This window comes from Triturus cristatus, chromosome 8 (genome assembly GCF_964204655.1).
Source record: "Triturus cristatus chromosome 8, aTriCri1.1, whole genome shotgun sequence".
In the NCBI taxonomy this organism is placed as follows: Eukaryota; Metazoa; Chordata; class Amphibia; order Caudata; family Salamandridae; genus Triturus; species Triturus cristatus.
Window position 1 is genome coordinate 753851482 of NC_140591.1, and position 26751 is coordinate 753878232.

The 26751-nt window shown below is 43.8% G+C and overlaps 1 protein-coding gene across 4 annotated transcripts in view; it reads left to right on the forward strand.

Moving 5' to 3' along the window:
* ARHGEF7 (Rho guanine nucleotide exchange factor 7) overlaps nt 1-26751 on the forward strand; it is a 908392-nt gene that overhangs the window by 683023 nt on the left and 198618 nt on the right. For all 4 annotated transcript variants that reach the window (XM_085622182.1, XM_085622181.1, XM_085622184.1 and 1 more), the window contains one exon: nt 16761-16854. In XM_085622182.1, coding sequence (XP_085478308.1) covers nt 16761-16854 — 94 coding nt within the window. The remainder of the gene's footprint in view (nt 1-16760; nt 16855-26751) is intronic.

A 26751-nucleotide genomic window follows, 5' to 3' on the forward strand; every position in this document is an offset into this window, starting at 1 on the left:
AACCCTACAACAATTCGGCTTACAAGTCAATTTCAGGAAGTCTATGCAAGTCCCCACTCAATACATAAAATACCTGGAAGCGATCCTGTATACAAAAGGCGCAAGAGTGTATCCTTCGGAAGAGAGGATATCCTCACTCAGCATGAAATGTCTCGCTCTCCTTTACACTCCTCATACATCGACCAGACAAGTAGCCTCTCTCCTGAGTTTGATGGCATCTTGCATCTACATTGTGCCAGCCTACACATGAGACCACTACAACAAATGCTGGAAGATCAGTGGTCTCAGTTTTCAGACCTCTGGGAAGACCGAGTGGTTCTCTCAAAGGATGCCAGACAGTCGCTCCAGTGGTGGATGCAGTGCTTCTCATAGGGGTTCCTTTTCACCAGGAACTTCCCACAAAGACTGATCATGGATGCTTCCTTCCAGGGTGGGAAGGAAATCCCACATAGGATTTGTACAAACTCAAGGTCTGTGGTTGGACAAGGAGCAGCTGTACCAGATCATCATGCTGGAGCTTAGGGCAGTCCATCTCGCCCTCAAGTCTTTTTATCCTTCCATAAAGAAAAGCTCCCTCCTGATACAAACCGACAGCACAAGTCCAATGCACTACTTGAAGAAGCAAGGAGAAACCCGGCCACGCCCCCATCTCTGGAGGTACAAGCCATATGTAAGTGGCTGTTTGCCAGGGACCTGACATTTTTACTTATCCACCTTCCAGGAACACTAAACATTCAAGCAGACTCTCCATCTCAACTTCACCAAAGCTAATGACTGGATACTAATGGAATATGTCGCAAAAGACATCTTTTGGGAATGGGGAACACCACAAATCGACCGATTTGCAGATGAAAGCAACAAAAAATGCTGCAACTTCGCATCCAGGTTCTCCCGACCTGGGTTGAAGGGAAATGCCCTTCTGATAAACTGGTCAGGAAGATTTCTCTACACGTTTTCCCCCAATCCCATTGATTCCTGTAGTGAACAAGTTTTACAGGTCCAAAACCAGAATAATCCTCATAGCACCAGAATAGCCTCAACAATGGCGGTTTCCGGACCTACCACATCTATCAGAAGGACCACACAGACGGTTGCCATTCATACAGGATCTCCTTTACAAGCTTGGGGGACAGATCTTCCATCCTAACCTGCTCTCGCAGAGCTTGACAGCATGGCTCCTGAATTGCTCCAGTATGGACACTTGGGTCTTTCACAAGACTGTATGGATGCTTTGAGAGAGTCCAAGAGACCTTTCACCAGGAAATCATATTCTTTCATATGGAAGCGATTCTATTTGTGGCATGCCCAGAATGGTCATCATCCAATCCTAGGCTAGCAAAGTGTATTCTTAACGTGTGTGTTGCATCTAGCAAGATCTGGCCTCCAGTTTTCATCTATAAAGGTATATCTTGCAGACATTACTGTCTACAAAAATTCTCCCACACAGGTTTTCTTCTTTCAAATGCCTGTAGTCAAAGACTTCCTTGAATGTTTGAAGAAGGTCTACCATCCTGTAAGGTCACCTTCTCGTCCATGGGAGCTTAATATGGTTCTCTCAAAGCTAATGGGTCCCCTATTTGAACTAATACACAAGGCTTCTTTCCAGCACCGTACTTGGAAGACTGCTTTTCTAGTTGCTATTACTTGAGCATGTAGAATCAATGAAATCCAGGCTCTATGTGCTAAAGAACCTTAACTGGTATTTCATGTGAACAGGGTGCTCATGAGAACACATCCAAGCTTCCTGCCAAACGTGATCTCTGATTTCCACATCAATCAGACCATTTCTCGTCCATTAATTTACCCCAACTCTTTCCGTAATGCAGAGAGGGTTCTTCATTCTTTAGATCTTAGTTCTACTTAGACAAAACAAAAGAAATCAAACAATCTGACCATCTGTTTAACAACTATGGTCCAATGAGAACCGGTATAAATTCTTCCAAGCAAACTATCACTAGGTGGGTAGCCTCCTGTATAGTGCTCGCCTACCAGTTAGCCAACAAGCGCTTACCTACTAGACTCAAAGCCCATTCTACGAGGGGTAAGGCGACTACTGCTGCTCTGCTAAGCAATGTACCCAATTGCGGACATTTGCAAGGCTGCAACATGGAGATCGGTACATATGTTTGCTAACCATTATTGTCTTGCCTCAGGCAGTTGCTCAAGTAGGGCAGGCTTATTTAAGAAATCTTATTGGATACTTTGTTTTCAGCTGCTGTTCAATGGTTCTGTTCATCTGCAGGGTATGGGATAGGCAAGCTATTCTATTCATTGCTTATGACTTTTGATGAGTATCCCCTGAAAGAGAAGGATACATTGCTTACCTGTAATGCTAGTTCTGTTCAAGGGGAATATTCATCAGTCATAAGCAACCTTCACTCCTCCCCAAACTAATACTTAAGTCAGATGCTGTTATATGTTTTATCCTAATGTTCATGTCACCGTAAAAAAACAGACCTGACCTACCGTCACCTGTGGGGCAGGATGGGATTCGAAGAGGTCCTGGAGGGCCTAAAAGCACGGTGCCAGTTTCTCTGTTATGATTTTCAATGCAGAGTATTGGCTAACATTGCCTTCCATTCCCTTGCTTTTTCCTTTCAAATAAAGGCAATGTTTTACACTTCAAAGTTTCCTTTTCTGTATTGCAGAAATGTTGAATGGTTGTGGCACATTTTAAATGAAAAATTCAGTGTAATTTGGGCATTTTTTAGCCTCTGTTTCTACAGACTGCATGTGTGTGTGTCTGTGTGTGTGTGTGTGTGCGTGCGTGTGTGTGTGTGTATATATATGTGTGTGTGTGTGTGTATATATGTGTGTCTGTGCATATATATATATATATATGTGTGTGTACATATATATATGTAAGTTTTTGGGATACTACGTACATTGAGGCTAAACATACATATAGATTATATTTAATATGTGCTCCATGATCCCCGCTCATGGATGGGACTATTCAGTGCTTATGACTTTGAGTATTCCCCTGGAGGAGAACTAGAATTAGAGGTAAGCAATTTATCCTTTCCTTACTTTGCATCAATAAACGTAAGTGTATGTTAAATATAGATTTGAAAGTATGTGTGTGTTTGTGTGTGTATATATATATATATTTCCACAGCAGCGGCTCTTATCTTTTGGCTTCCGGCGCTCTTGACGGTGCGAACAACGTGGAGACGGCAGAGCCAGCCGTTATTGTATCCCAACCAATATTCCTTTGCAGAATTAATCCACACGCACTCACAGGTATCTCGATGTTGTAATTCCAATTTTAATTACGGCAACAGCATTTTACCAACAGGTTCATAACCCAACGCGTTTCAGTCTGCCTACAGACCTTGTTCACGGGTAGCAAAACGTTTCCACCATTGTTTTTTATTTTTTATACAAAGGTCACATGATGTTACATCACATCCTAGTTTGTCGCCTTGCATTCTGGTCCTTGTAGTGTGATAACAAAATAACAAAACAAGGGGGTGAAGTGTGCTGTTTGTGATTATCTCCATTATCGCATTACTAACAATATCATTGTTTCTAATAATAGTGCAATACATCTTTTTTGGGGGGGGGTTCTAAAGCTTTTTCTTAAGGTAAACATAAGGTATATTAGATTTACATTATTGCGATTCCACGCATTGTATAAAGCCTACATTGGCTTTAATTTAATATCATATACCTCTTTCCCAGTTTGTTTGTACTATTGTTTATACCCACCTTAAGAAAAAGCTTTAGAACCCCCCCAAAAAAAGATGTATTGCACTATTATTAGAAACAATGATATTGTTAGTAATGCGATGATGGAGATAATCACAAACAGCACACTTCACCCCCTTGTTTTGTTATTTTGTTATCATACTACAAGGACCAGAATGCAAGGCGACAAACTAGGATGTGATGTAACATCACGTGACCTTTGTATAAAAAATAAAAAACAATGGCGGAAACGTTTTGCTACCCGTGAACAAGGTCTGTGGTCAGACTGAAACGCGTTGGGTTATGAACCTGTTGGTAAAATGCTGTTGCCATAATTAAAATTGGAATTACAACATTGAGATACCTGTGAGTGCATGTGGATTAATTCTTCAAAGGAATATTGGTTGGTATATATATATATATATATATATATATATATATATATATATATATATATATATATATATATATATATATTTATAGTTAGCTGGACATTTCTCTCGTAAAAAAACAATGAAATTCCCCCGTTATAGTTAGTGCAGGCAACTATAACTCACGCGACTGCAATCCTCTGCTGATGACGTCACTGTATTTAGACACTTATTTACCCATGTCTTCTTCCATTAATCTTTAGCTATACATATATTACAAATATTTATTTTTCAGAAAGACACATATGTCATCAGTGATGTAATATCTGACGTCATCAGCAGAGGATTGCGGTCGCGTGAGTTATAGTTGCCTGCACTAACTATAACGGGGGAATTTCATTGGTTTTTTACGAGAGAAATGTCCAGCTAACTATAACATGTGTGAAACCTATGGTTTTTTAAGTGAATTTGCAAGGTTTTTTAAATGCTAATTCCTAACTATAACGTGTGTCAAACTTATGGTTTTTTAAGTGAATTTGTACGGTTTTTTAAATGCTAAGTTATGTACTTATTAATATATTTTTTTTCCAGGTTTTTCACCGTGCGCGCACCTCGCGCTTTTTCGCAAAAAAAAAATTGTTTTTTTCACCCTGGGGGGTCCTTCGGTGACCCCCTAACAAAGGCTAGGGGGTCAGGAACTGTCCACCCTGCCCCCTTTTCACGTTCTCCACCTTTGTTTTTCACTGTCTCAGACTGCGAGAGACAAAATGGCGGCCGACACTTCCTGATTTCGACCGATTCGAATGTTTACTGACATCTAACAGCCAATCAGAATTGCGCTCGCGCACGGCAGCGTGCGCGTACGGTATGCTTACCGTACGCGCACGGTGCGCGCTTATAGATATATATGTACTTTTAACTGCAATTTTCTCAGGAACTACTGAACAGATTGACTCCAGATATCCAAAAGGCACATCCCTGACCTGAGGACTACCTCTATGCCAAATTTCAAGTAATTCTGTTCAGCCGTTCGGGCTGTACCTTGGACTAAAGGTCCCTATGGAAAAATGCATGGGGAAAACGCGTTTTGGGACCCCCCTTTTTTCTCAGCCCCCGCTTCACGAATCCCCCCGAGACTTTCAGGGTAGGAGCTGAGCGGAGCGCCCCACGTATTTTGAAAAATTCGTCAGGATTCGTCAACCGGCGCCAAAGTTATTCCAAATAGAATGTTGCGGATTTCCTATGGAAACCCGATCCTAACTATAACTATCTACTGGCGACCGCCAGTAGATAATATAAATATATATATATATATATATATATATTATCTACTGGCGGTCGCCAGTAGATAGTTATAGTTACAACCTAGTTTCCATAGGAAATCTCAAAATTCTATTTTGAATAACTTTGGCGCCGGTTGACGAATCCTCACGAATTTTTCAAAACTAATGGGGTGCTCCGTTCAGCTCCTACCCTGAAAGTCTCGGGGTGATTCGTCAAGCGGGCGCCGAGAAAAAGGGGGGGTCCCAAAACGCGTTTTCCCCATGCATTTTTCCATAGGACCTTTAGACGCAGCTACAGCCCGAACGGCTGAACAGAATTACGTGGAATTTGGCAGAGAGGTAGTCATAAGGTCAAGGAAGTGCCTTTTGCAGGTCTGGTGTAAATCCGTTCAGTAGTTCCTGTGAAAATCAAAAGTAAAATCATATACATATCTGGGCGGAGCCTAACCAAACATCTCATTGTGAGATCTGATTGGCTGTCAGCACTTCATCCAAGAAGTGTTGGCAGCCATCTTGGGACCAATATACATGATAACACCTCATTAAAAAGCATTGCAGTTAATAGAAGGTTTTAAGACTTTAGTTACATTATAATGGTACCATACTCATTTTAGGAATTGTGGTATGTTCTAAGGTGATTTTACCATGTGAAAAAGCCTTCTGCTGGGATATCATGAATCATGTTTGAGAGAACTATTTTCACATGCTTTTCCCACAGAGGTTTGGAAGGTGATCTATAAGCTAAACTGAAAGCATATTTTCTGTAAATTCTCAGTCATGTGAGAATGAAGTCTGACATTCTCAGTAAAACATGTACATCCAACAAGGGCAGAGACTGTCAGTTGATTCCTTTGTGTTCTACTGCAGCTTCCCAGAGTGTTCTTAAGAACAACTAGAGCGCTAACAGTCTTACTTATGACAAAGGTATGGCACACCTGAAGCCATCTTGATTGGAATAAAGTGGTAACTCTTAAAACATTTAATTTAAAAAGGAACAAAATGAGGGGGTTCATTTTGCCATAGAAATTATGATTAGTGCTGCAGAAAGAAAACTTAGAGCACATTTTGACTTCTCAAATCCTCTTCTATTTCATTAAAAAGTTCTGACATGCAGACTGAAACATGCACTTTGAATACCAGCAGCAGACTTCCATGGTGAGCAGTAGCTTTGCTACAGTGATCTAATGAGGAACTAGAGTGCTACCATTCAGAATTTATGGCAAATGTGTCACATCTGAATGCCTTCTTGATGGAACCAAAGTAAACAAGCATTGAAAATGCAATAGGTCTCGCCCTTGTTTAAATTAAAGCAATTCTGTTTATAATTAGGTGGCTTTTTAGCTTTGCTTTTATTAGTGTTTTTCAAAATTTCATATACATACCATGCATATGTATGCATATATGTATATGTATGTTTGCATGAATTTATATTTATGTAGATATGCAGATTATATGTTTATATATGTATATATATATATATATTCACTGAAAAAACCATAGGTTTCACACATGTTATAGTTAGCGGAAATTTTACTGATAAAAAACCAATGAAATTCCCCCGTTATAGTTAGTGCAGGCAACTATAACTCACGCGACCGCAATCCTCTGCTGATGCTAATACTGTATTTAGACACTTATTTGCCCATGTCTTCTTCCATACATTTTTAGCTATACATATATTACAAATATTTTTTTTTCATAAAGACACATATGTCATCAGCAGAAGATTGCGGTCGCGTGAGTTATAGTTGCCTGCACTAACTATAACGGGGGAATTTCATTGGTTTTTTATCAGTAAAATTTCCGCTAACTAACATGTGTGAAATCTATGGTTTTTTCAGTGAATTTGCAAGGTTTTTTAAATGCTAATTCCTAACTATAACGTGTGTGAAACCTATGGTTTTTTCAGTGAATTTGTACGTTTTTTTAAATGCTAAGTTACTTTACGCCATTCGTGGCGTGCGCGCCCACTTAACGCAGTTCGTTCCGTGCGCGCACGGTGCGCTTCGCGCACCGTGCGCGCACAGTCAGCACGCGGTGCGCTTCGCGCACCGCGCGCCCACTTTACGCAGTTAGTGCCGTGCACGCACGGTGGGCACGCGGTGCGCTACGCGCACCGCGTGCCCACGTTACGCTAGATGGGCCATGTACGCACGATGCGCTTCGCGCACCGTGCGCACATGGAGGACATATTATGCGCTTCCTTGTGATAGGTAATCTGTTGAAATTTTTTTGGGAAATGCAGTGCTCAAATCAGCCATGCACAAATGGTGGCCTTCGGCCACCATTTGCACACGGGGTGGAGAGAGTGTGGATTTTTTTTTTTATAATTTTTTACCGAACGCGTACGGTAAGCGTAATCGGCGAAATTTTCGAAAAATTACCGTTTTTTGCCTTGGGGGATCTTTGAAGACTCAACTAACATGGTTATGTGCATGGGCGCTGTCTAAACAGCCCCTTTATATGTTTTTGGCATTTGTTTATCAGCTCCCCCCTCAGAGTGCGAGAGAGAAAATGGCGGCCGCCGCTTCCTGGTTTCGACCGATTCGAATGTTTACTAAGATCTAAGGGCCAATCAGAATCGCGCTCGCGCACGCCACCGTACGCGTACGGTAAGCGTACCGTAAGCGCACCGTAAGCTGGCTCAGATATATATATTGATTTAAAGGCTATTTTCTCAGAATCTACTGAACAGATTTACACCAAACCTACAAAAGGCACTTCCTTGACCTGAGGACTACCTCTCTGCCAAATTTCTAGTAATTCTGTTCAGCCGTTCGGGCTGTAGCCCTGTCTAAAGGTCCTATGGAAAAATGCATGGGAAAAACGCGTTTTGGGACCCCCCTTTTATCTCAGCCCCCGCTTGACGAATCCCCCCGAGACTTTCAGGGTAGGAGCGGAGCGTAGCGCCCCACCTATTTTGAAAAATTCACGAGGATTCGTCGACCGGCGCCAAAGTTATTCAAAATAGAATGTTGAGGTTTTCCTATGGAAACGTGGTCCTAACTATAGCTATCTACTGGCGACCGCCAGTAGATAATACATACATACATATATAAATGCATATGCATATATATATGTGCATATGTGTGCATGTACAACGAGGTAGAGGTAGAGGTGTAGAGGTAGAGGTGTAGAGGTAGAGGTGTAGAGGTAGAGGTGTAGAGGTAGAGGTGTGGAGGTAGAGGTGTGGAGGTAGAGGTGTGGAGGTAGAGGTGTGGAGGTAGAGGTGTGGAGGTAGAGGTGTGGAGGTAGAGGTGTGGAGGTAGAGGTGTGGAGGTAGAGGTGTGGAGGTAGAGGTGTGGAGGTAGAGGTGTAGAGGTAGAGGTGTAGAGGTAGAGGTGTAGAGGTAGAGGTGTAGAGGTAGAGGTGTAGAGGTAGAGGTGTAGAGGTAGAGGTGTAGAGGTAGAGGTGTAGAGGTAGAGCGGTATAGAGTAGTAGAGAGAGGTAGACTGGTAGAGAGCGAGTAATAGAGAGTAGAGAGTGAGTAGTAGAGAGTAGTAGAGAAAGTATCAGAGAGTGAGTAGTAGAGTGAGTAGTAGAGTGAGTAGTAGAGTGAGTAGTAGAGTGAGTAGTAGAGAGTAGTAGAGAGCGAGTAGTAGAGAGCGAGTAGTAGAGAGCGAGTAGTAGAGAGCGAGTAGTAGAGAGCGAGTAGTAGAGAGCGAGTAGTAGAGAGCGAGTAGTAGAGAAGTAGAGAGCGAGTAGTAGAGTAGTAGAGAGAGAGTAGTAGAGAGAGAGTAGTAGAGAGAGAGTAGTAGAGAGAGAGTAGTAGAGAGAGAGTAGTAGAGAGAGAGTAGTAGAGAGAGAGTAGTAGAGAGAGTAGTAGAGAGAGTAGTAGAGAGAGAGAGTAGTAGAGAGAGTAGTAGAGAGAGAGTAGTAGAGAGAGAGTAGTAGAGAGAGAGTAGTAGAGAGAGAGTAGTAGAGAGTGAGTGGTAGAGAGTAGTAGAAAGTAGTAGAGAGTGAATAGTAGAGCGCGAGTAGTAGAGCGTGAGTAGTAGAGCGTGAGTAGTAGAGCGCGAGTAGTAGAGCGCGAGTAGTAGAGCGCGAGTAGTAGAGCGCGAGTAGTAGAGCGCGAGTAGTAGAGCGCGAGTAGTAGAGCGCGAGTAGTAGAGCGCGAGTAGTAGAGAGAGAGTAGTAGAGAGAGAGTAGTAGAGAGAGAGTAGTAGAGAGAGAGTAGTAGAGAGAGAGTAGTAGAGAGAGAGTAGTAGAGAGAGAGTAGTAGAGAGTGAGTGCTAGAGAGCAGCAGAGAGTAGTAGAGAGCGAGTAGTAGAGAGTGAGTAGTAGAGAGTGAGTAGTAGAGAGCGAGTAGTAGAGAGTGAGTAGTAGAGAGTAGTAGAGAGTGAGTAGTAGAGAGTAGTAGAGAGTGAGTAGTAGAGTGAGTGCTAGAGAGCAGCAGAGAGTAGTAGAGAGCGAGTAGTAGAGAGCGAGTAGTAGAGAGAGAGTAGTAGAGAGCGAGTAGTAGAGAGCGAGTAGTAGAGAGCGAGTAGTAGAGAGCGAGTAGTAGAGAGCGAGTAGTAGAGAGCGAGTAGTAGAGAGAGAGTAGTAGAGAGAGAGTAGTAGAGAGAGAGTAGTAGAGAGAGAGTAGTAGAGAGAGAGTAGTAGAGAGAGAGTAGTAGAGAGAGAGTAGTAGAGAGAGAGTAGTAGAGAGTGAGTGCTAGAGAGCAGCAGAGAGTAGTAGAGTGAGTAGTAGAGGTAGTAGTAGAGAGTAGTAGAGGGAGAGAGTAGTAGAGAGTGTAGTAGAGAGTGAGTAGTAGCGAGTGAGTGGTAGAGAGTGAGTGGTAGAGAGTGAGTGGTAGAGAGTGAGTAGTAGAGAGTAGTAGAGAGTAGTAGAGAGTAGTAGAGAGTAGTAGAAAGTAGTAGAGAGTAGTAGAGCTTGAGTAGTAGAGCGTGAGTAGTAGAGCGTGAGTAGTAGAGAGTAGTAGCGAGTGAGTAGTAGAGAGTGAGTAGTAGAGAGTGAGTAGTAGAGAGTGAGTAGTAGAGAGTAGTAGAGAGTCAGTAGAAGAGTGGTAGAGAGTAGTCAGTCAGTGTCAGTCAATGTCAGTCAATGTCAGTCGGTCAGTCGGTGTCAGTCAGTCAGTCAGTGTCAGTCAGTCGGTGTCAGTCAGTCGGTGTCAGTCAGTCGGTGTCAGTCAGTCAGTGTCAGTCAGTCAGTGTCAGTGTCAGTCAGTCGGTGTCAGTCAGTCGGTGTCAGTCAGTCGGTGTCAGTCAGTCGGTGTCAGTCAGTCAGTGTCAGTCAGTCAGTGTCAGTCAGTCAGTGTCAGTCAGTCAGTGTCAGTCAGTCAGTGTCAGCTAGAGCAGCTCTGCTGACCTGGTTCTCTCTCTCTAAAGCAGCTCTGCTGACCTGGTTTCTCTGGCTCTACAGCAGGTCTGCTGACCTGGTTCTCTGGCTCTAGAGCAGCTCTGCTGACCTAGTTCTTATGCTACAGAGCAGCTCTGCTTATCTAGTTCCCTGGCTCTACAACAGCTCTGCAGACCTGGTTCTCTGGCTCTAAAGCAGCTCTGCAGACCTGGTTCTCTGGCTCTAAAGCAGCTCCGTTGACCCAGTTCTATGGCTCTGAAGCAGTTCTGCTGACATGGTTCTCTGGCTCTATAGAAGCTCTTCTGACCTGGTTCTCTCCCTCTAAAGCAGCTCTACTGACCTGGTTTCTCTGGCTCTGCAGCAGCTCTGCTGACCTGGTTCTCTGGCTCTAGAGCAGCTCTGTTGACCTGGTTCTTGGGCTCTAGAGCAGCTCTACTGACCTGGTTCTCTGGCTCTAAAGCAGCTCTGCTGACCTGGTTCTATGGCTCTAAAGCAGCTCTGCTGATTTGGTTCTCTGGCTCTAGAGTAGCTCTGCTGACCTGGTTCTCTGGCTCTAAAGCAGCTCTGCTAACCTGGTTCTTTGACTCTAAAGCAGCTCTGCTGGCCTGGTTCTCTCCCTCTAAAGCAGCTCTGCTGACCTGGTTTCTCTGGCTCTAGAGCAGCTCTGCTGACCTAGTTCTTAGGCTCTAGAGCGGCTCTGCTGACCTGGTTCTCTGGCTCTACAGCAGCTCTGCTGACCTGGTTTTCTGCACTCACGACGCACGCACCCGACTTCGCGAAAATATATTTAAAAACAATATAAGTTTCTTATAAGTACAAATATATTATTTTGATGAATATCTTACATAATCGTCTTGCCTTAATATGTATATTAAAGACACATACATATCATTTTGGAACATCATTTTTTTTGCGGGAGTCGCGCACCCAGCGCGCCCCAGCACGTATATGATGTCACGCGGGACCCGCAAGCGCGCAAACATCTTGTACCGTAATGCGCATGTGTCGCGAATGCGCGGGAGCAGGAGTCGCAGACTGGTCCATACCAATCGCGCATATCACGTGATATTAAATGTATATGATGTAACTGAAAAACACGCAGCCGTCGCACACCATACGCGGATCCTTCATGACTTTTCTAAAATGGCGGCTAGAATGCGCGCACCCACCGTGATGTGTACACTTTGAGTGCGCGACTGCGAAAAAAATTGAAATTATTTTTTTAAAGAAAATGATATAAATATATTAAAATAAAAAATGAAAACAAGAAAATTAATCAATATTTCAGTTTTAATTAAAAAATGTTTTTTTGCAATTTTCAGAAAAATATGTTATTTAATGAATAAAATATTTATAAATAGTTAAACTGTAGAAAATCAGTACAAAAAATAGATATAACTATCACGCTTAAAAGTTAGCATTTAAAAAACCTTTGAAATTCACTGAAAAAACCATAGGTTTCACACACGTTATAGTTACGAATTAGCATTTAGAAAACCTTGCAAATTCACTTAAAAAACCATAGGTTTCACACATGTTCTAGTTAGCTGGACATTTCACTCGTAAAAAACCAATGAAATTCACCCGTTATAGTTAGTGCAGGCAACTATAACTCACGCGACCGCAATCCTCTGCTGATGACGTCAGATATTACATCACTGATGACATATGTGTCTTTCTGAAAAATAAATATTTGTAATACATGTATAGCTAAAGATTAATGGAAGAAGAAATGGGTAAATAAGTGTCTAAATACAGTGACGTCATCAGCAGAGGATTGCAGTCGCGTGAGTTATAGTTGCCTGCACTAACTATAACGGGGGAATTTCATTGGTTTTTTACGAGTGAAATGTCCAGCTAACTATAACATGTGTGAAACCTATGGTTTTTTAAGTGAATTTGCAAGGTTTTCTAAATGCTAATTCGTAACTATAACGTGTGTGAAACCTATGGTTTTTCAGTGAATATATATATATATATATATATATATATATATATATATATATATATATATATATAGATAGAGAGAGAGAGACAGAGAGAGAGAGAGAGAGAGAGATAATGTGCATATACAATTTGTCATTTTTTTAAACAACTAATTTGAACAATTTGAATTCTAATAATTCTGAAAGTTAATGTACTAAATGCAAATTATAATAATTGTAAAAGTACAATTTGTACTGTAAACATTATATAATATTTATAATATTAATTTAGTTTAATTTTTAAGAAATGGTGTTTCAAAACCAGCCAACACGTGTTTCGTCACATAGGGAAGTATCCCCCGACTTCTTCAGGGCTGTTCTTCCTACGTAATAGGCCTTCCAATTTCTCTCTGCCGGTGATAATTCCGACCCGGTTGGTCTAGACGATTGGGTCAAAATTGTGCCTTGTGATGTAGATCAGTGTGTAGAAATAAATGCAGGTACATGAAATCTGGTATATTCATGAGCCGGTAGCATGCAGTAAAATGTTTTCAGCGCCTACTATCTGCGGTAACGAGCGGACCGATGTCGTGCCCAATCCGATATGTGGTCGGGTATCTTATATAACAATCCTGATCGGCCACTTCCGGAGCAGGGAACACCCCCGTTGTCGCCACGGACATCAGCGTACTCGCTGCTGATCAGGATTGTTATATAAGATACCCGACCACATATCAGATTTGGCACGACATCGGTCCACCCCCCAGGTATTGGAGAGGGCAGGAAGTCCATTGTAATTGAGTGCATGTCCGAAGTTCCCTGACTTCTGGGATTGTGAGGTTAAGGATATAGGATTTGTCTGTATTAACCATGAAGCCCGCCACCGCTTCAAAGCGTATGAGTTCCGTTTGAAGTGCAGGAAGAGAGGTGGCCGGTTACGTGAGTGACAGGAGCACATTGTCCGCAAAAATTGATATTTTATGCATTTCCCCACTAAAAGGAATGCCCTTTATCTCTGGTGCAGCGCGAATGGCCATGGCCAGACGCTCAATACTGAGGGCAAACAGTAGAGGTGACAAAGGGCACCCCTGGCGGGTACCCCTAATCGGGGAGGAAGGGAGACGACAAAATCCCATTTACCTGCACTCTCAAGCGAGGTTGGACATAGTTAATCCGTATCATATTAATAAATGAATCAGCAAACCCAAAGGATGTGAGCGTGGTAAAAAGTAATGTCCAATCCACCCTATCAAATGTATTCTCTGCATCTAACCCCACCACTACTGCTGGTATCTGTTTTTTGTTAGCTTTTTCGATTAGGTGGATGATACGTCTAGTGTTGTCATGAGTCTGGCGGCCTTTAATTCCAGACTGGTCTGAATGGATGAGATCTGGCATAAGGTCGTTCAATCGAGCTGCGAGGATATCTGAATATAATTTCACATCTAGATTGAGAAGAGGGATAGGACGGTACGAAGCGCACATCTGTGGATTCTTCCCTTGTTTCAGAATAACTGTGATCACAGCTTCTGCCATTGAGGGAGTGACCTCACCTGTCTCTGCCATTGCATTGAAAGGGTGGGTAAGATGGGGTAAGAGGTCAGAAACAAAGGTTTTGTAGAATTGGGCCGTAAACCCATCGGGGCCTGGGGCTTCTGTGGTTTGAAGGATTTGATGGCTAAGGCCACCTCCCCGGACCTTATAGGGGCCGTAAGTCTGTCATTCAGTCTTGTGAGACCTGGGGCAGCTGCAGGGCCCGCAGGTAGTTACTTTGTGCATCTATGTCCCGTGGTTCCCCCGTATACAGGTTTCCGTAGAAGGCGCCAAAAATATCGGCTTTCTCTGCGTCTTTGAGTCAGCCCTCCCCGCCTGTCTTGTATGCCGCCTATGTATTCTTGCTCCCGCTTTTCCTTCAGCGGCCGGGCTAAGTGTCCACCGATCCTATTCCCTTGTGAATAGGAAAGTTGACAGAGTTTCAGGAGAGTATATTCCTCCCGATTGTTGTATATGGCCCTGAGTTTCCCCCTCAATGTGGTAAAATGTCCCTTTTTTGTCAAAAAAGCCCTCCGGTATAATGGAGGTATCGGACTGAGCAATTTTGGAGGATAACCTCAAGTAAGAGCTCTAGAGTTGCCAGTGAAGGGACTTCAACTGAGTTGGATGTCTGCATCTAAGTACTCCAACTGAGATTATTCATGGAGCGGAGAAAGCACAAGACATCACCTCACCAAGCACAGGCAATGAGTCCCTTCAAAATGGAGTACAACATCAAATATTGATGCATGGTTCTATAGAGACTTCCCTAGCAGCATGTCTGTCAGTGCAGACATGTTCTTTGAGCTACATAGATATATTCTAGTTCTTTATTAGATTTCTGTGATCTTCTCACGCTGGTCTTTTTAGAAGAAGTCACTGACACTGTAATGTAACTGGTCCTCCATCATAGCCAGGAATCTTCTGGGTAGATATTGAATGTTGAAATGCAGTGTTTTGGTAGTGAAAAGCCTAATAATTTGCAATATGCAATACAGTGGACTGAATGTGTAGAAATACATCTCCAGTTCCTTGTTATTCTCATGGTCATTTGTAGTGCCGTAGGCTGTGCTGTTAAAGTATTGTGGTCGGGCAAATTTGAATGTATTATGGAGTGATTTCTTCTTGTCTATAGATGTGCTGCTGTTTTTAAAGGACATTTATACTGAGCTGAGTTATTGCAGCACATGGATAGAAAGTCATTTGTTGACTGTTGCACTAATACTTGTCTAAAACTAGCTTTTTAGCTGCATAGCAAAGGAGCTTATGGACCTCCAAGTAGAGAATCTGAAAACCTTCGCACTGTAGGCAGTAATAGTGAAAGATAGAATATGCCTTTGATGGCCAGCCTTTTAAGAAAAGTGTCACTCTCCCACAAATGTTTTCCCCATTATCCAACTTTTGTCTACCAAAAATCTAATTTGCCTTGAATTGCAACGTTTTCTTCCTCAGCACCTTAATTCTATAACACCGTTATGCTCTGTGTAACCAGGTTGGCTAATCCATCCAGAAAGGAAACACATAGTTTGCTTTCCTTAAGTATCAGTGTTTACCTTAATACACAAGTGTAGCTTTGATTGTCTTCGTTTCATAGGAAATGTTTTGTGCAGCTCAGTAACATACTTTTATGTGGTGTTGATATGAACTGTTGATGGTGAAAACAATTAATTCAAGTGGTATGAGCAGACCCAGCCCGTTAAGCTCTGCTAATGGCAGTAGATTACTGTCCTGAGAGAAATCTGGTGGTTTCATGTTACGTTTTTGTGGGCATGATATTCTACAGTGCACCACATTTAAAAAGTAATGTCATCTTCACAGGAGTAGTTTGTGAAGAGTATCATCTGTTCTTGTGCTATTCTGGAATCACAATCAATCTAGACAGATCATTAAATGCAAATACTTACCCATTAATGATTTTGGATCTCCACTATGCTTATTTTATGATTTGTTACCAAACACCATCCTCCTTGGTTTTTGTCATACTCATTCACTTCTCTTTTACTTTCCTGTTCTTCACTTTCCTTAGAGGATGTCTTGTATTCTAAAGGTAAGAGGTAGTCCAAGTGCTATGGCTTCAAAATGATTTCTTAGATGTGGAACGGAAACCTGTGTCTCCTGCTGTTTTCTTATGCCAAGTCTACCTTTACAAAAATAAAGTGTATTTCCTGTGGTAAACTTCAATTGATTGTCAAGTGTACCTCCTTTTTCGCGAATGACGTGTGTTACCTTACTGCAATTAGAGTTAGATGAGTTTAACCCACCATTATAATGACTATAATCCCCTTGTGCATCTGTCACAAACTACCCATCTTGTTCCCTCGTTTCCTCATTTCAAATGAACTTACCCTTTTCAGAAATTCTTTTGTTAATTTCATGAACATGCCCACAAATGAGGCACATTATATATATGATATACATACATATACACACACATTTGATGGCCAAAAACCAAATCTTAACCACAGTTGGATTAGGGAGATGAATACCCTATCACCAGATTACAGTGAAACAAACCGTTTTTGAAGATTGCTCAAGAATTTAGCCATACATTTTGTTTTCTACTGAAGTATTTATGAAGATGCTTTTTTGTTTGTACAGGAAGCATTTTTCATGGTGACTCCTCCCTATAACTAACCCATGTTCGCTGTCCTTCCTGTAGGATCTCAGTAAGAGCCCCAAAACCATGAAAAAGCTCCTCCCCAAACGCAAGCCTGAGCGGAAACCATCTGATGAGGAATTTGCATTGCGGAAAAGTAAGTTCTTTCTATTAGTTGCAGCAATAAAATGCTCAATATTGAAACCTGTCAGAAGACATAAATGTGCAATATTTGTCTGGTTTGAAATATTTCTGAAACTTTCAAACATGCTCCCCCCCCACCCCCCCCCGCCCCCCATATTTTTATTTTTGTAATCTTCTGTTGAATAGTGTTTACTGCCTCGGGTCACAGGTGCCTTTTTAAAAAACAAGAAAGCATTGCAGATACTTTTTGATCCAAAACTCATGTGTGCTATTGATTTTAGTTAAATTGATAGATAAGAATAAGGAACTCTATTTTTTGGTAGGCTTTGGATCTTCTTTTATGGCCGGAGAGGGTGTGGTGTTTACCACTTTCTGATGGATACATCTTCCTGTGGATTCCTCACCTTTTGAATTACCCCTTGCGCAGCATTCCACGGAAACTTTTTTAATAGATCTCCCATGTTGACGAGGATGTCACAATAGCACGGCTCTGCTTGCAACTTCGTGTGATATCATCGGAGCCATAAGAAGACCTCGTGGGCGTGCTGACGTCCGTTCCCTTTATTCCGCGCCATACTCGCTTTACGGGTTTCTAGGTTTTTCCATTTGTTTGTAGTGTACTTTGTTGCAGTTGTCATTAAACTGTTTCTCCACGATGTCTACGCAGAAGAAACCTGGTTTTAAACCCTGTAGGGAATATGGGGGCCATATGTCTGTTACAGACCCCCTCGAAGATTACCTTTGGTGTTTGTCATCAGACCAGGACGTCGAAGAATGTTCTTTGTGCCATCGGATGAATCCAAAGGCACTTAAGGAAATGCAAGCGAAGTTGTTTATGGCCTGAGTGAAGAAGTAGTAGAGAGGTCAGAAGAGAACCAAGTGGAAGTCACTGACTCTGCACACTTCAAGGTCATCTAAAAAGCACAAGAAAGAGAGGCGACACGAGTCTAAGCATCGCTCTTCGAAGGAGAAGTCGTCGAAGTCGGTGTCCACGGTCCAGCGTCGTCATAGGAAGGATGACATCTCCCCTTCTCCTTCACCGCAGGTGTCTCCTGTGCACTCTCCGACACCAAGGGATTCTCTGATGCCGAGGGGCTCTCCGACGCCCAGGGGGGAGTCTCCTGCACCTCACGATGCTCCGATACCAGACCCGGCATCCCCAGTGCCGCAACTAGAGCCCGCTCTGCGACCTCTATCTGTCTTAGGTCAGGCGGTTCCGGATCCATGCCCACCTTTCCTGGCTCCAGGTGCGGATCAGTAGCATTTTCTTATTGCGATGTATGGCATGTTTACCAGGGTTGGTAACCCATCTGGCATGCCAGTTAGCCCCGTGGGGCTGGTTTCTTATAACTTGGGCGTTCCCCAGCATTATGCCCAGGCACCATTCATGCCAATGACTCCGTCTTGCCATCTCCCGACACAACGAGGTTCTCTACGCCGAATAAATCTCAAGAGGGAATGATGGACTATTCTCTGGCACCGTCTCGACTTAGTTCGGCACCGCTGCCTGCTTCTGAAGGTCCTCTGTTGACTCCGGCTCCGAGGTCCCCGATGCCACATCTGGCACCGCCGACTCAGAAGATTCAATCGGGGAGGGGGGCTCAGAGGTTTCTGGAAGGGGAGGAAATCCAGGAGCAACAGGCGCATGCTGAGGAGGTGGAGATATTAGACCCAATGGATGATTTTGTAGGACAGCAAGAAGCCAGAGAGCGTAACACATCACTGGAGTGGTAGCTCTCCTCTCCAAAAGCTCTTCCCTCTCAGGATGAGACCTCATACCATTTGGTCAGTAAAAAGGCTGCTGACCTTTTGGACTTACAGTTGCCAACCGCACAGGTCAAATCAAATATTTTAACAGAGGTATTGCACTCTCCTTCTGCGGTGGAGCCTTTGCTTTCTTTCAATGAGGCTCTGACAGATCCTATGATATTTGGCAGAAGCCAATGTCTGCCCCTGCTGTGTCAAGAACGGTGGCAAGGAGCTATAAGGTGGCGCCTGGGGCTCCAGCATTTTTATCATCGCACCCTTCGCCTGAGAGCCTTGTGGTTCAAGCATCTTGTTCCTCAAAACAATTTGCTGGTTCCTTTCCTTCTACTCCGGCGGATAGGGACTCCAAGAAGTTTGAACAATCTGCAAAAAAGGTGTTTTCGACGGTCAGCATGGCTTTGAAATCAACTAATGGCACATGTTTGATGGGGCGTTATATCCATGCATTGATGGATTCTGCCAAGGAGGTAATACCCAAGTTGCTAGAGGATGTTCAAAGTCACTTCGCTGAGGTGCTGTCGGGCACGCAGGCTGCAGCCCGTCAAGTGATCCTGTCCGGCCTTGATACGGCTAACTTCGCTGCCAGAGTGAAGGGCTCTTCGGTGGCAACTAGGAGGCATGCCTGGTTGAGAGGGTCAGGATTTTACTCGGACGTCCAGGTCACGCTGTTGAACCTTCTCTTTGAGGATCAAGATTCTTGGAAGCAATGCTGAGTCAGCTTTACAGCAAATTAAAGATAGCAGGGCTACTGCTAGATCCTTAGGCTTGCAATCACAACCTAGGGGTTTTGGTTTCTGGAGATTTCGAGGCTTTGATTAGGAGGCTCCTTTTTGAGGCTGACATCAGCAACAACTGAACCCTCTCTCTAAGTCATACAAAGGGAAGGGAAGAGATTGTCTGCGAGGGGCTGCTCATCAACAGGTCTCCTCCTCCTCCCCTGTCCCCGCCACTGGCCCTGCATGGAAGCAACTCTAGTATCTCCGTTTTATGGTGGGACCTCAACATTATCAGTTTGCAGTCCTTCCGTACGGTCTTACATCCGCACCTCGGGTCTTCAAAAAGGTCAGGGATTCCTGTTTTCCCTTATCTGGATGACTGGCTGCTCAAAGCAAGGTCGCCAGAGATGCTGCTGCATCATCTGCAAGTACCAACTCAACTGTTGTTCAGCTTGGGTTTTTGGATAAATGTTCCCAAATCTCACCTGGTGCCCTCTCCGTGCAACCTGTTCATAGGGGCTGTACATGATTCTACTTTGAGTTGTTCTTTCCCACCTCCTCAGAGTTCTAGAGATCCCAGCTATGATCCCAATATTTCAAAATGGAGCGGGTGTTCCAATCCTGAAGGTTTTGCGCCTGCTCGGTCTGTTCGCGTCCTGCATACTGTTGGTCAACCATGCATGCTGGCACATGAGAGCACTCCAGTGGTACCTCCGCAGGTAGTGATTTCAGCACAACGGAGTTCTGAGGAAGGTGGTCAGAATCTCCAGAGACACTGCGGCGGATCTGTTATGGTGGAGTGTTTCAGGCAACCTGACTCAAGGGAAGCTGTTTCAACCTTCTTCTCTGGTGGCCACGGTGATAATGGATGCCTCCACTCTGGGGTGGGGTGCTCATCTGGGGGATCTGGACGTCAAGGGTCTTTGGTCTCCAGAGGAAAGATTGCTTCATAGCAATCTTCTGGAATTGCAGGTGCTGTGTTTGACTCTCAAGGCCCTTTTCCCTACCTTCGTGGTCGGTCAGTTCTGGGCCTGACGGACAACGCTACTGCGATGTGGTACATCAACAAACAGGGAGGAGTAGGGTCGTATCGGCTCTGGTCCTGGGCTCGGGACCTCCAGATTTGTGTAATTGCAAATCATCTGGCCGGGGTGCTAAATGTGCGTGCGGACAGTCTCAGTCTGCAATACTCTGCCGATCACGAGTGGCCTCTTCATCCAGAGGTGGGTCACTGCATTTTCAGAATGTAGAGGTTTCCTCTGGTGGAACATTTTGCAACTCACGAGAACGCACACTGCCCGTCATTCTGCAGTCTCCAGTGTCCGATGCGGGGAGCATTAGGGGAAACGTTACAACTAGATTGGAGTCTTCGCCTTCTTTACGACTTTCCTCCCATACCCTTGATTCCTCAGGTTCTGAGGAAGATTCGCCAAGACCGGGCCCCAGTCATATTGATTGCTCCGTATTGGCCAAGAAGGATGTGGTACCCAGACCATCTTCACCTCTCATCGCACCCTCCGCTCTGTCTCCCTCTCAGGGCAGACCTCCTCTTGCAATCGCAGGGAAAGGTTCTACACCCCCACCTCCAGAGCCGGCACCTTCATGCCTGGAGATTGAACGGGGCAACCTGAGTGCTTTTCCTCTTCCACCCGATGTGGTCATTTAAAGGCCCATTTGTCTGATGTTCTTAGTTTACCTCTTTCCTTGGCCCAGCAAGCTTGTGCTGTGGCAACTGTTAAAGGCTACTTGTTGGCTTTATCAGCCTTCCTTTGTTTGCCAGACCAACCATTGTTCTTTAAGTCAACCATAGTTATGAGATTCATTAAGGGTCTCACTAATAGATTTCCTCCCACTCCTTTTATTATGCGTCTGTGGGACTTAAATTTGGTTCTTACTTTCCTGATGGGGTCTCCCTTCGAGCCTTTTCATAGTTGTCCGTTGAGGCTTCTTAAATTCAAAACTGTTTTTCTGATTGCTATTACTTCTGCCAGGAGGGTAAGTTAGCTTCAGGCTCTTAGTTCTAAGCCTCCTTTTACCCCCAGCTATGCGGATAGGATGGTTCTCCGGACCAAAGCTACTTTCCTGCCTAAGGTGGTTGCTCCTTTATATTCTGGCCAGTCTATCACCTTACCTACTTACTATCCTCCCCTCACCCTTCAAAGTAGGAGGAGAGACTTCACCGCCTGGACCCTAGGTGGGCGATCAGCTTCTACCTGGACAGAACCAAGGACTGAAGGCTGGATGACTAGCTCTTCATTGGTTATTTGGGAAGAAGGAAGGGCGAAGCTGTCCACAAGCGAATGCTTTCCAGGTGGATCATCTTGTGCATCGAGAACTGCTACACCTTCGCCAAGAAGGAGCCCGCCTGAAGTTATTGGAGCTCATTCTACTAGAGCTAAGTCTTCTTCTTCAACTTTGGCTAGAGGTGTCCCTGTTGTGGACATCTGTAAGACGGCAACTTGGGCCTCCCTCCACACTTTCGCTAAGCATTATTGCTTGGATTCAGAGGTGAGGAGGGACAGCCATTTTGCTTGTTCTGTGCTTCAGGATTTTTTGGTATAGGTAGGTGGACACCATCCTACGAGAGCGGAACTGCTTGGGGATTCAATTAAAAAGGTGAGGAATTTACAGGCAGATGTATCCATCAGAAGAACAATTTACTTACCTTCAGTAACGCTTTTTCTGGTGGATACTGTATCTGCCTGTGGATTCCTCACTGACCCACCCGCCTCCTGTTCTCTACCTACTTATACCGAAATGGTTTTTGGACATGATTTTCTTGTATTTTATTGTCATTTGCACTGATATGATGCCTGTCTCTAGGAAATGTCAATTTTTCTTTCTTCTTTAAATCATATACTATGTATATCTGTGTATATATTGTATACTGTATATATTTGCGAAATGTTGTCGGTTCACCGTTCGCCTTGAAGGCAGGCAAAAAATGGGTGGAACTTTTACGTCAGCACGCCAACTAGGTCGTCATATGGCTCCGATGAGGTCGCGAGCGGAGCCGTGCTATTATGACATCCTCGTCGATGTGGGAGAGCTATGAGAAAAGTTTCTGTGGAATGCTGGGCAAGGGGTAATTTAAAAGGTGAGGAATTCACTGGCAGATACTGTATCCACCAGAAAAAGCGTTACTGAAGGTAAGTAACATGTTCTTCAATCCAGACAGGTTGGATTTAGCCTTTGTTTTTTCAGAGGCATTCTTTGGTATTGAGTCTGGTAAATTAACACCTGCCTGTTTGTTATTTGAAGTGCCAGTTTTTCTGGGCACAGTTTAAATGCCATTATTATCCTACTATCATAATGTGGTGAGATAATATTTGTAAACGTCAGACTGGTGCTTTACCTTCACTAGGACTTGGAATATTTGCTCCATTTTATTGCTGGACACTCTATTGATATTTATTAGCTTTTGTAGAGCATAACTATCACCTGTTAAGAGTCTCTAGATAGTTCATTCAGGTGCCTACCTAAACAACAGCAACTCGGGTAGTTAATTGCAGAACAGCCAGGTCTTTATTTGCCTTCTGAATCAAAGTAAGTTTGTCCCATGCGTAGACTGAGAAGAAGAAAATTCAAAAATTGTAGACCAGATAAAGAGAAAGCTCTAGCTCACAATTTCTCATTTCTATATTTGTCCATATTAAACAGAGTTTTTTCATGTACCTCAGATATAGCACTAAGTTATGTTTGCATTGTTTCTGGGATAGGAAGTGGAATCCTGTGCCGTAATGCCAAACATAGTTTATTTTCTGTTTAAAAAATACACTTACAAATCAAAGTAAAGGCACTCTTACTGTTTGTTTGTCTTTACTTCTATTTTCCTTCTGAGACCTTTTTAAGTGGAACTATGAAATGGAGATGTGCAACAAAACAATTTCTGCTTCAAATTTGAAAGTTCATTTCAGGCATGATTTCTTTTCTCAGGAAACTTGGCCAACATTGAGAATAATAGTAGTAAAAAACCCTGACACTTTACAGGGCAGACCAACATAGGAAATGTAAACAGAGTGTCCCCATTTTCAAACCTTACAAGTGCAAGTTGCCTCCTTGGTTGGAACCTTAGAGGGCAGATAATCACTGAGCAGCTTAAGAGGGTGTTTCTCCTTACATAATGAGGAATTGTGCATTTTTACCTTCACATAAGGTAAATTTGCCAATACAGAAATAATGCAAGTGTGGTGGAATTTACATTTTCCAAAATGAAGTTTAAGGCAGGGTTGATGTATAAAATATATATATATTGCTTTTTAGGTCGTTTTTCACTGTGGCATTGTTAAAGATACATTCCCAATTGATGAAGGTGTAGAAGAAAGGGATTCTCCATAGTGAGAAAAGACTTTCCTGCTAAAGCACAAAACAAATGTAGAATTGTTATCTGCAATTTTGTTTTCAGAAGCAATTCTAATTTAAGTACTCAAATAATCTACATCTGTCATTGGTTTCCTTGACTTCACCAGGACTTCTACGAAACTTCCATACAATTCTTCTGGGGTCGCTTGCGACTCAAAACATGCGTAACCATGCATTTCTGTGATGTACTTGTAAGCTTCAGCCATTTGTGTATGTGCTTGATCTCTTCCCTCAATTTCCCCTTTCATACTCGTTCTGCACCACTGCTAGATTTCTTAGAGCTGGAGATGATCAGCTGCTTTTAGTAAGCAGGGTTGTATTTATTGCCTGTGATTGTTTTCCCTGTTTTGCTTGCACATTCAATCGTTGGTACCTTCCTCCAGGCTACTATATCTGACTTATGTCGCCATTGCTGCACTTTGCCAATTCATCTTAATTCCACTCAGATTAGACCTGCTTTGCAAGAGTACTAGATGATTGAATAGAGTTCAGCGTTGTTGAAAATAGCTGTTGAAAAGCATATCCTTTACATGCTCATGTAATATAATAATGGAAAGTAAGCAGTGTTTTAAAATTCAATATTCATGAGGTCAGGAAAAAGGAAACACACACATGTAAATTTGATCTGTGTAGTATGCTTTGAAGGTGCAATGTGAAAACATATTCTGCAACGGTACCCACCCAAATATATTGACTGCCACGATATCAACAATCTAATATATCACTACTAAAATGTGATCTGTATTAAATTCCTCAGTCCAGCTTTACTCCGTTCCTACCTGTTATAGGACTTAGTTAATTAGCTGTTCTAAGTTTAATCCTAGATCATTTGGAGTGAGTGCTTTAAAGCAGTTGCATGTCTAAGAACCTTTTCTACAGTATTGGATCTTTCATAGATTCACATACTGTAATCTTTCCCCATCTGTAGGAAGGTAGGATCCTTCTTGCATGGTTACCCCCACTGTTTGCCTGGTGTCAGTGTGTTTTGGACTAGTCTGACAGGGTTCCTGCTAATCAGGACCGAGTCTCTGTGCTTTCTCCCTAAATTGGACTATGGTAAGTACTTTAGTACCTTCAAATTGGCTACTGGTGTACCTTTCTAAGTCCCTAGTATATGGTACTAAAGTACCCAGGGCATAATACACCAGGGTCTCCTATGTGCTGCAGCATGTGTTGTGCCACCCATGAGACACCATTCGAACTGTAACTACAGGCCTGCCACTGCAGCCTGTGTAAGTTGGTGCTAGCACCACTTACGACAGATATACGTTGTCTTATATCTGAGGTCACTGCACTTAAAACCTATAAGTCATCCCTAAGGTAGGCCTTTCAATCCTGAAGGCAGGGTGCTAGGTTATAGTTGTGAGGGTGCCCTGCACGAGCAGGACAGCCACTACAAACCCCAGAGCTGATTCTCCAGGCTTTGTAAGTGCAGTCAGCCATTTTTATATACATAGTGGCCATGCGTCATTTCGCGATGGCTAACTATATATTGGCTCTGCCGAACCTGGGCATGTTTGAATTATCAAACATGTTGGAATCATACCCCAACACCATTACCGGTGTAGGAGGTTTACATTCCATGCACTAAGGGGCTCCTCCAGCAAGCCCCCAGTGCTTCTGGTAACAGCCTTCCAGGGTCTGCCGGCAAGCTAGTGCTGCTTCCAACCCCAGACATGCTTCTGCCCTCCTGCAGCTGAGCTGAGCTCAAACAAGGGAAGGTAGAACAATAGGTTTCCGGCTACAGGGAGGCGTGACTACCTCCCAGACAGGGCTTACTGTATTGGGCTGGGGTGGGGGCTCTTGCCAGCCACCAGAGAGCTTTGAAGGGCACATTTGGTGCCCTCCTGGCATACTCCAGTTTGAACCAGTTCAGGCAGCCGTTGGATCCCGCTCTGGCGCGAAACTGGACAAAGGACATTGGAGTATCCTCCCCTCTGTCCAACCCCTCCTCTGGGAGTGAACCGTGAATCGTTCCAACCCTTTCCCTAGGGTACTTAAGGGCTTACCTGTGGGTGGCTTTTCAGATTTATTGTAGGACAATATTCAAACCCGAAGCCACTTCAACTACGACTTTCTGGTCACCTTGGACTTCGCTGGACTTCGTCTGGAACCGATACTCCATCAAAGAAGACTCTTGCTGCTCCAAGTCTCGTTTTTCTGCAAGTCTTCTTCATCGTTTGTGCCTGTGCTTCATCCAGGTTCCTCTCCATGCCTGTGGGTGTCAGACACCCGAAGGAATCTCCCTTGGAGTGAAGGAGTCACTCCCCTGCATCTGCAGGCAATGCAACGAAGCTGACCGTTCTTCTGCTCCTGATGTCCTATAGACCTTGAAAGGCTCAGCAACACAGGTGGTAGTTCTGCAACTTCCTCGAGGCCTGACCTGCCCTCTCTGCAAGTTTGAGGCCAGTGTCCCTTGTCTGAACCGCAGGAACAGAATCCCTGTGCACCGCGTCAACTTGCCACTGCCAAGGCTTGTTGACTCTGAATTCCAGAGACCTTCAGGCCACAAGAAACTCCATGCGTAAAGGATCCAAGTGTTCCACAGCGTGACCGTCCTCACTCTGCATCTTCTGCCATTGGTGGTCATTGTTCTTCTGTGCCTCCTGGTCAACTCAGATTGGCATAGACTATGTCCCCTCTGCTTGGAGGTACTCCAATTCAAGTATCCATCCTTGGCTTCCACCGGACACTTTCACCTTCTTCGCCTGGGGCATCTTTTCTGAAGTCCTCCATTGTGATCTATGTTTTTTCTGACTTCACTTCAGACCTATGCACCCTGCTTCCTTGGTGTAGGTATTCTGGTTTCTGGGGTATCCACTCGCAGGGTGACTCTCCAACCTTCTGTCTTCTATGGGGCATCTTCAGGTTTCACTGGGAAGGGTCCTTCTTGAAAACTGCAACTGCAACTTTCACATTGACTTGCATTGAGTAAGCGGCTGTGTTTCCACTCTGCGCAGAGCCTCCGTGGGGTTCCTGGGTACTTAACCTTGGGTGGTTCCTTGTGTCACCAGCTCTTCTGAGACTTCCGGTCCCGGTCTCGACTTCGGTCGCAGTTTGAATCC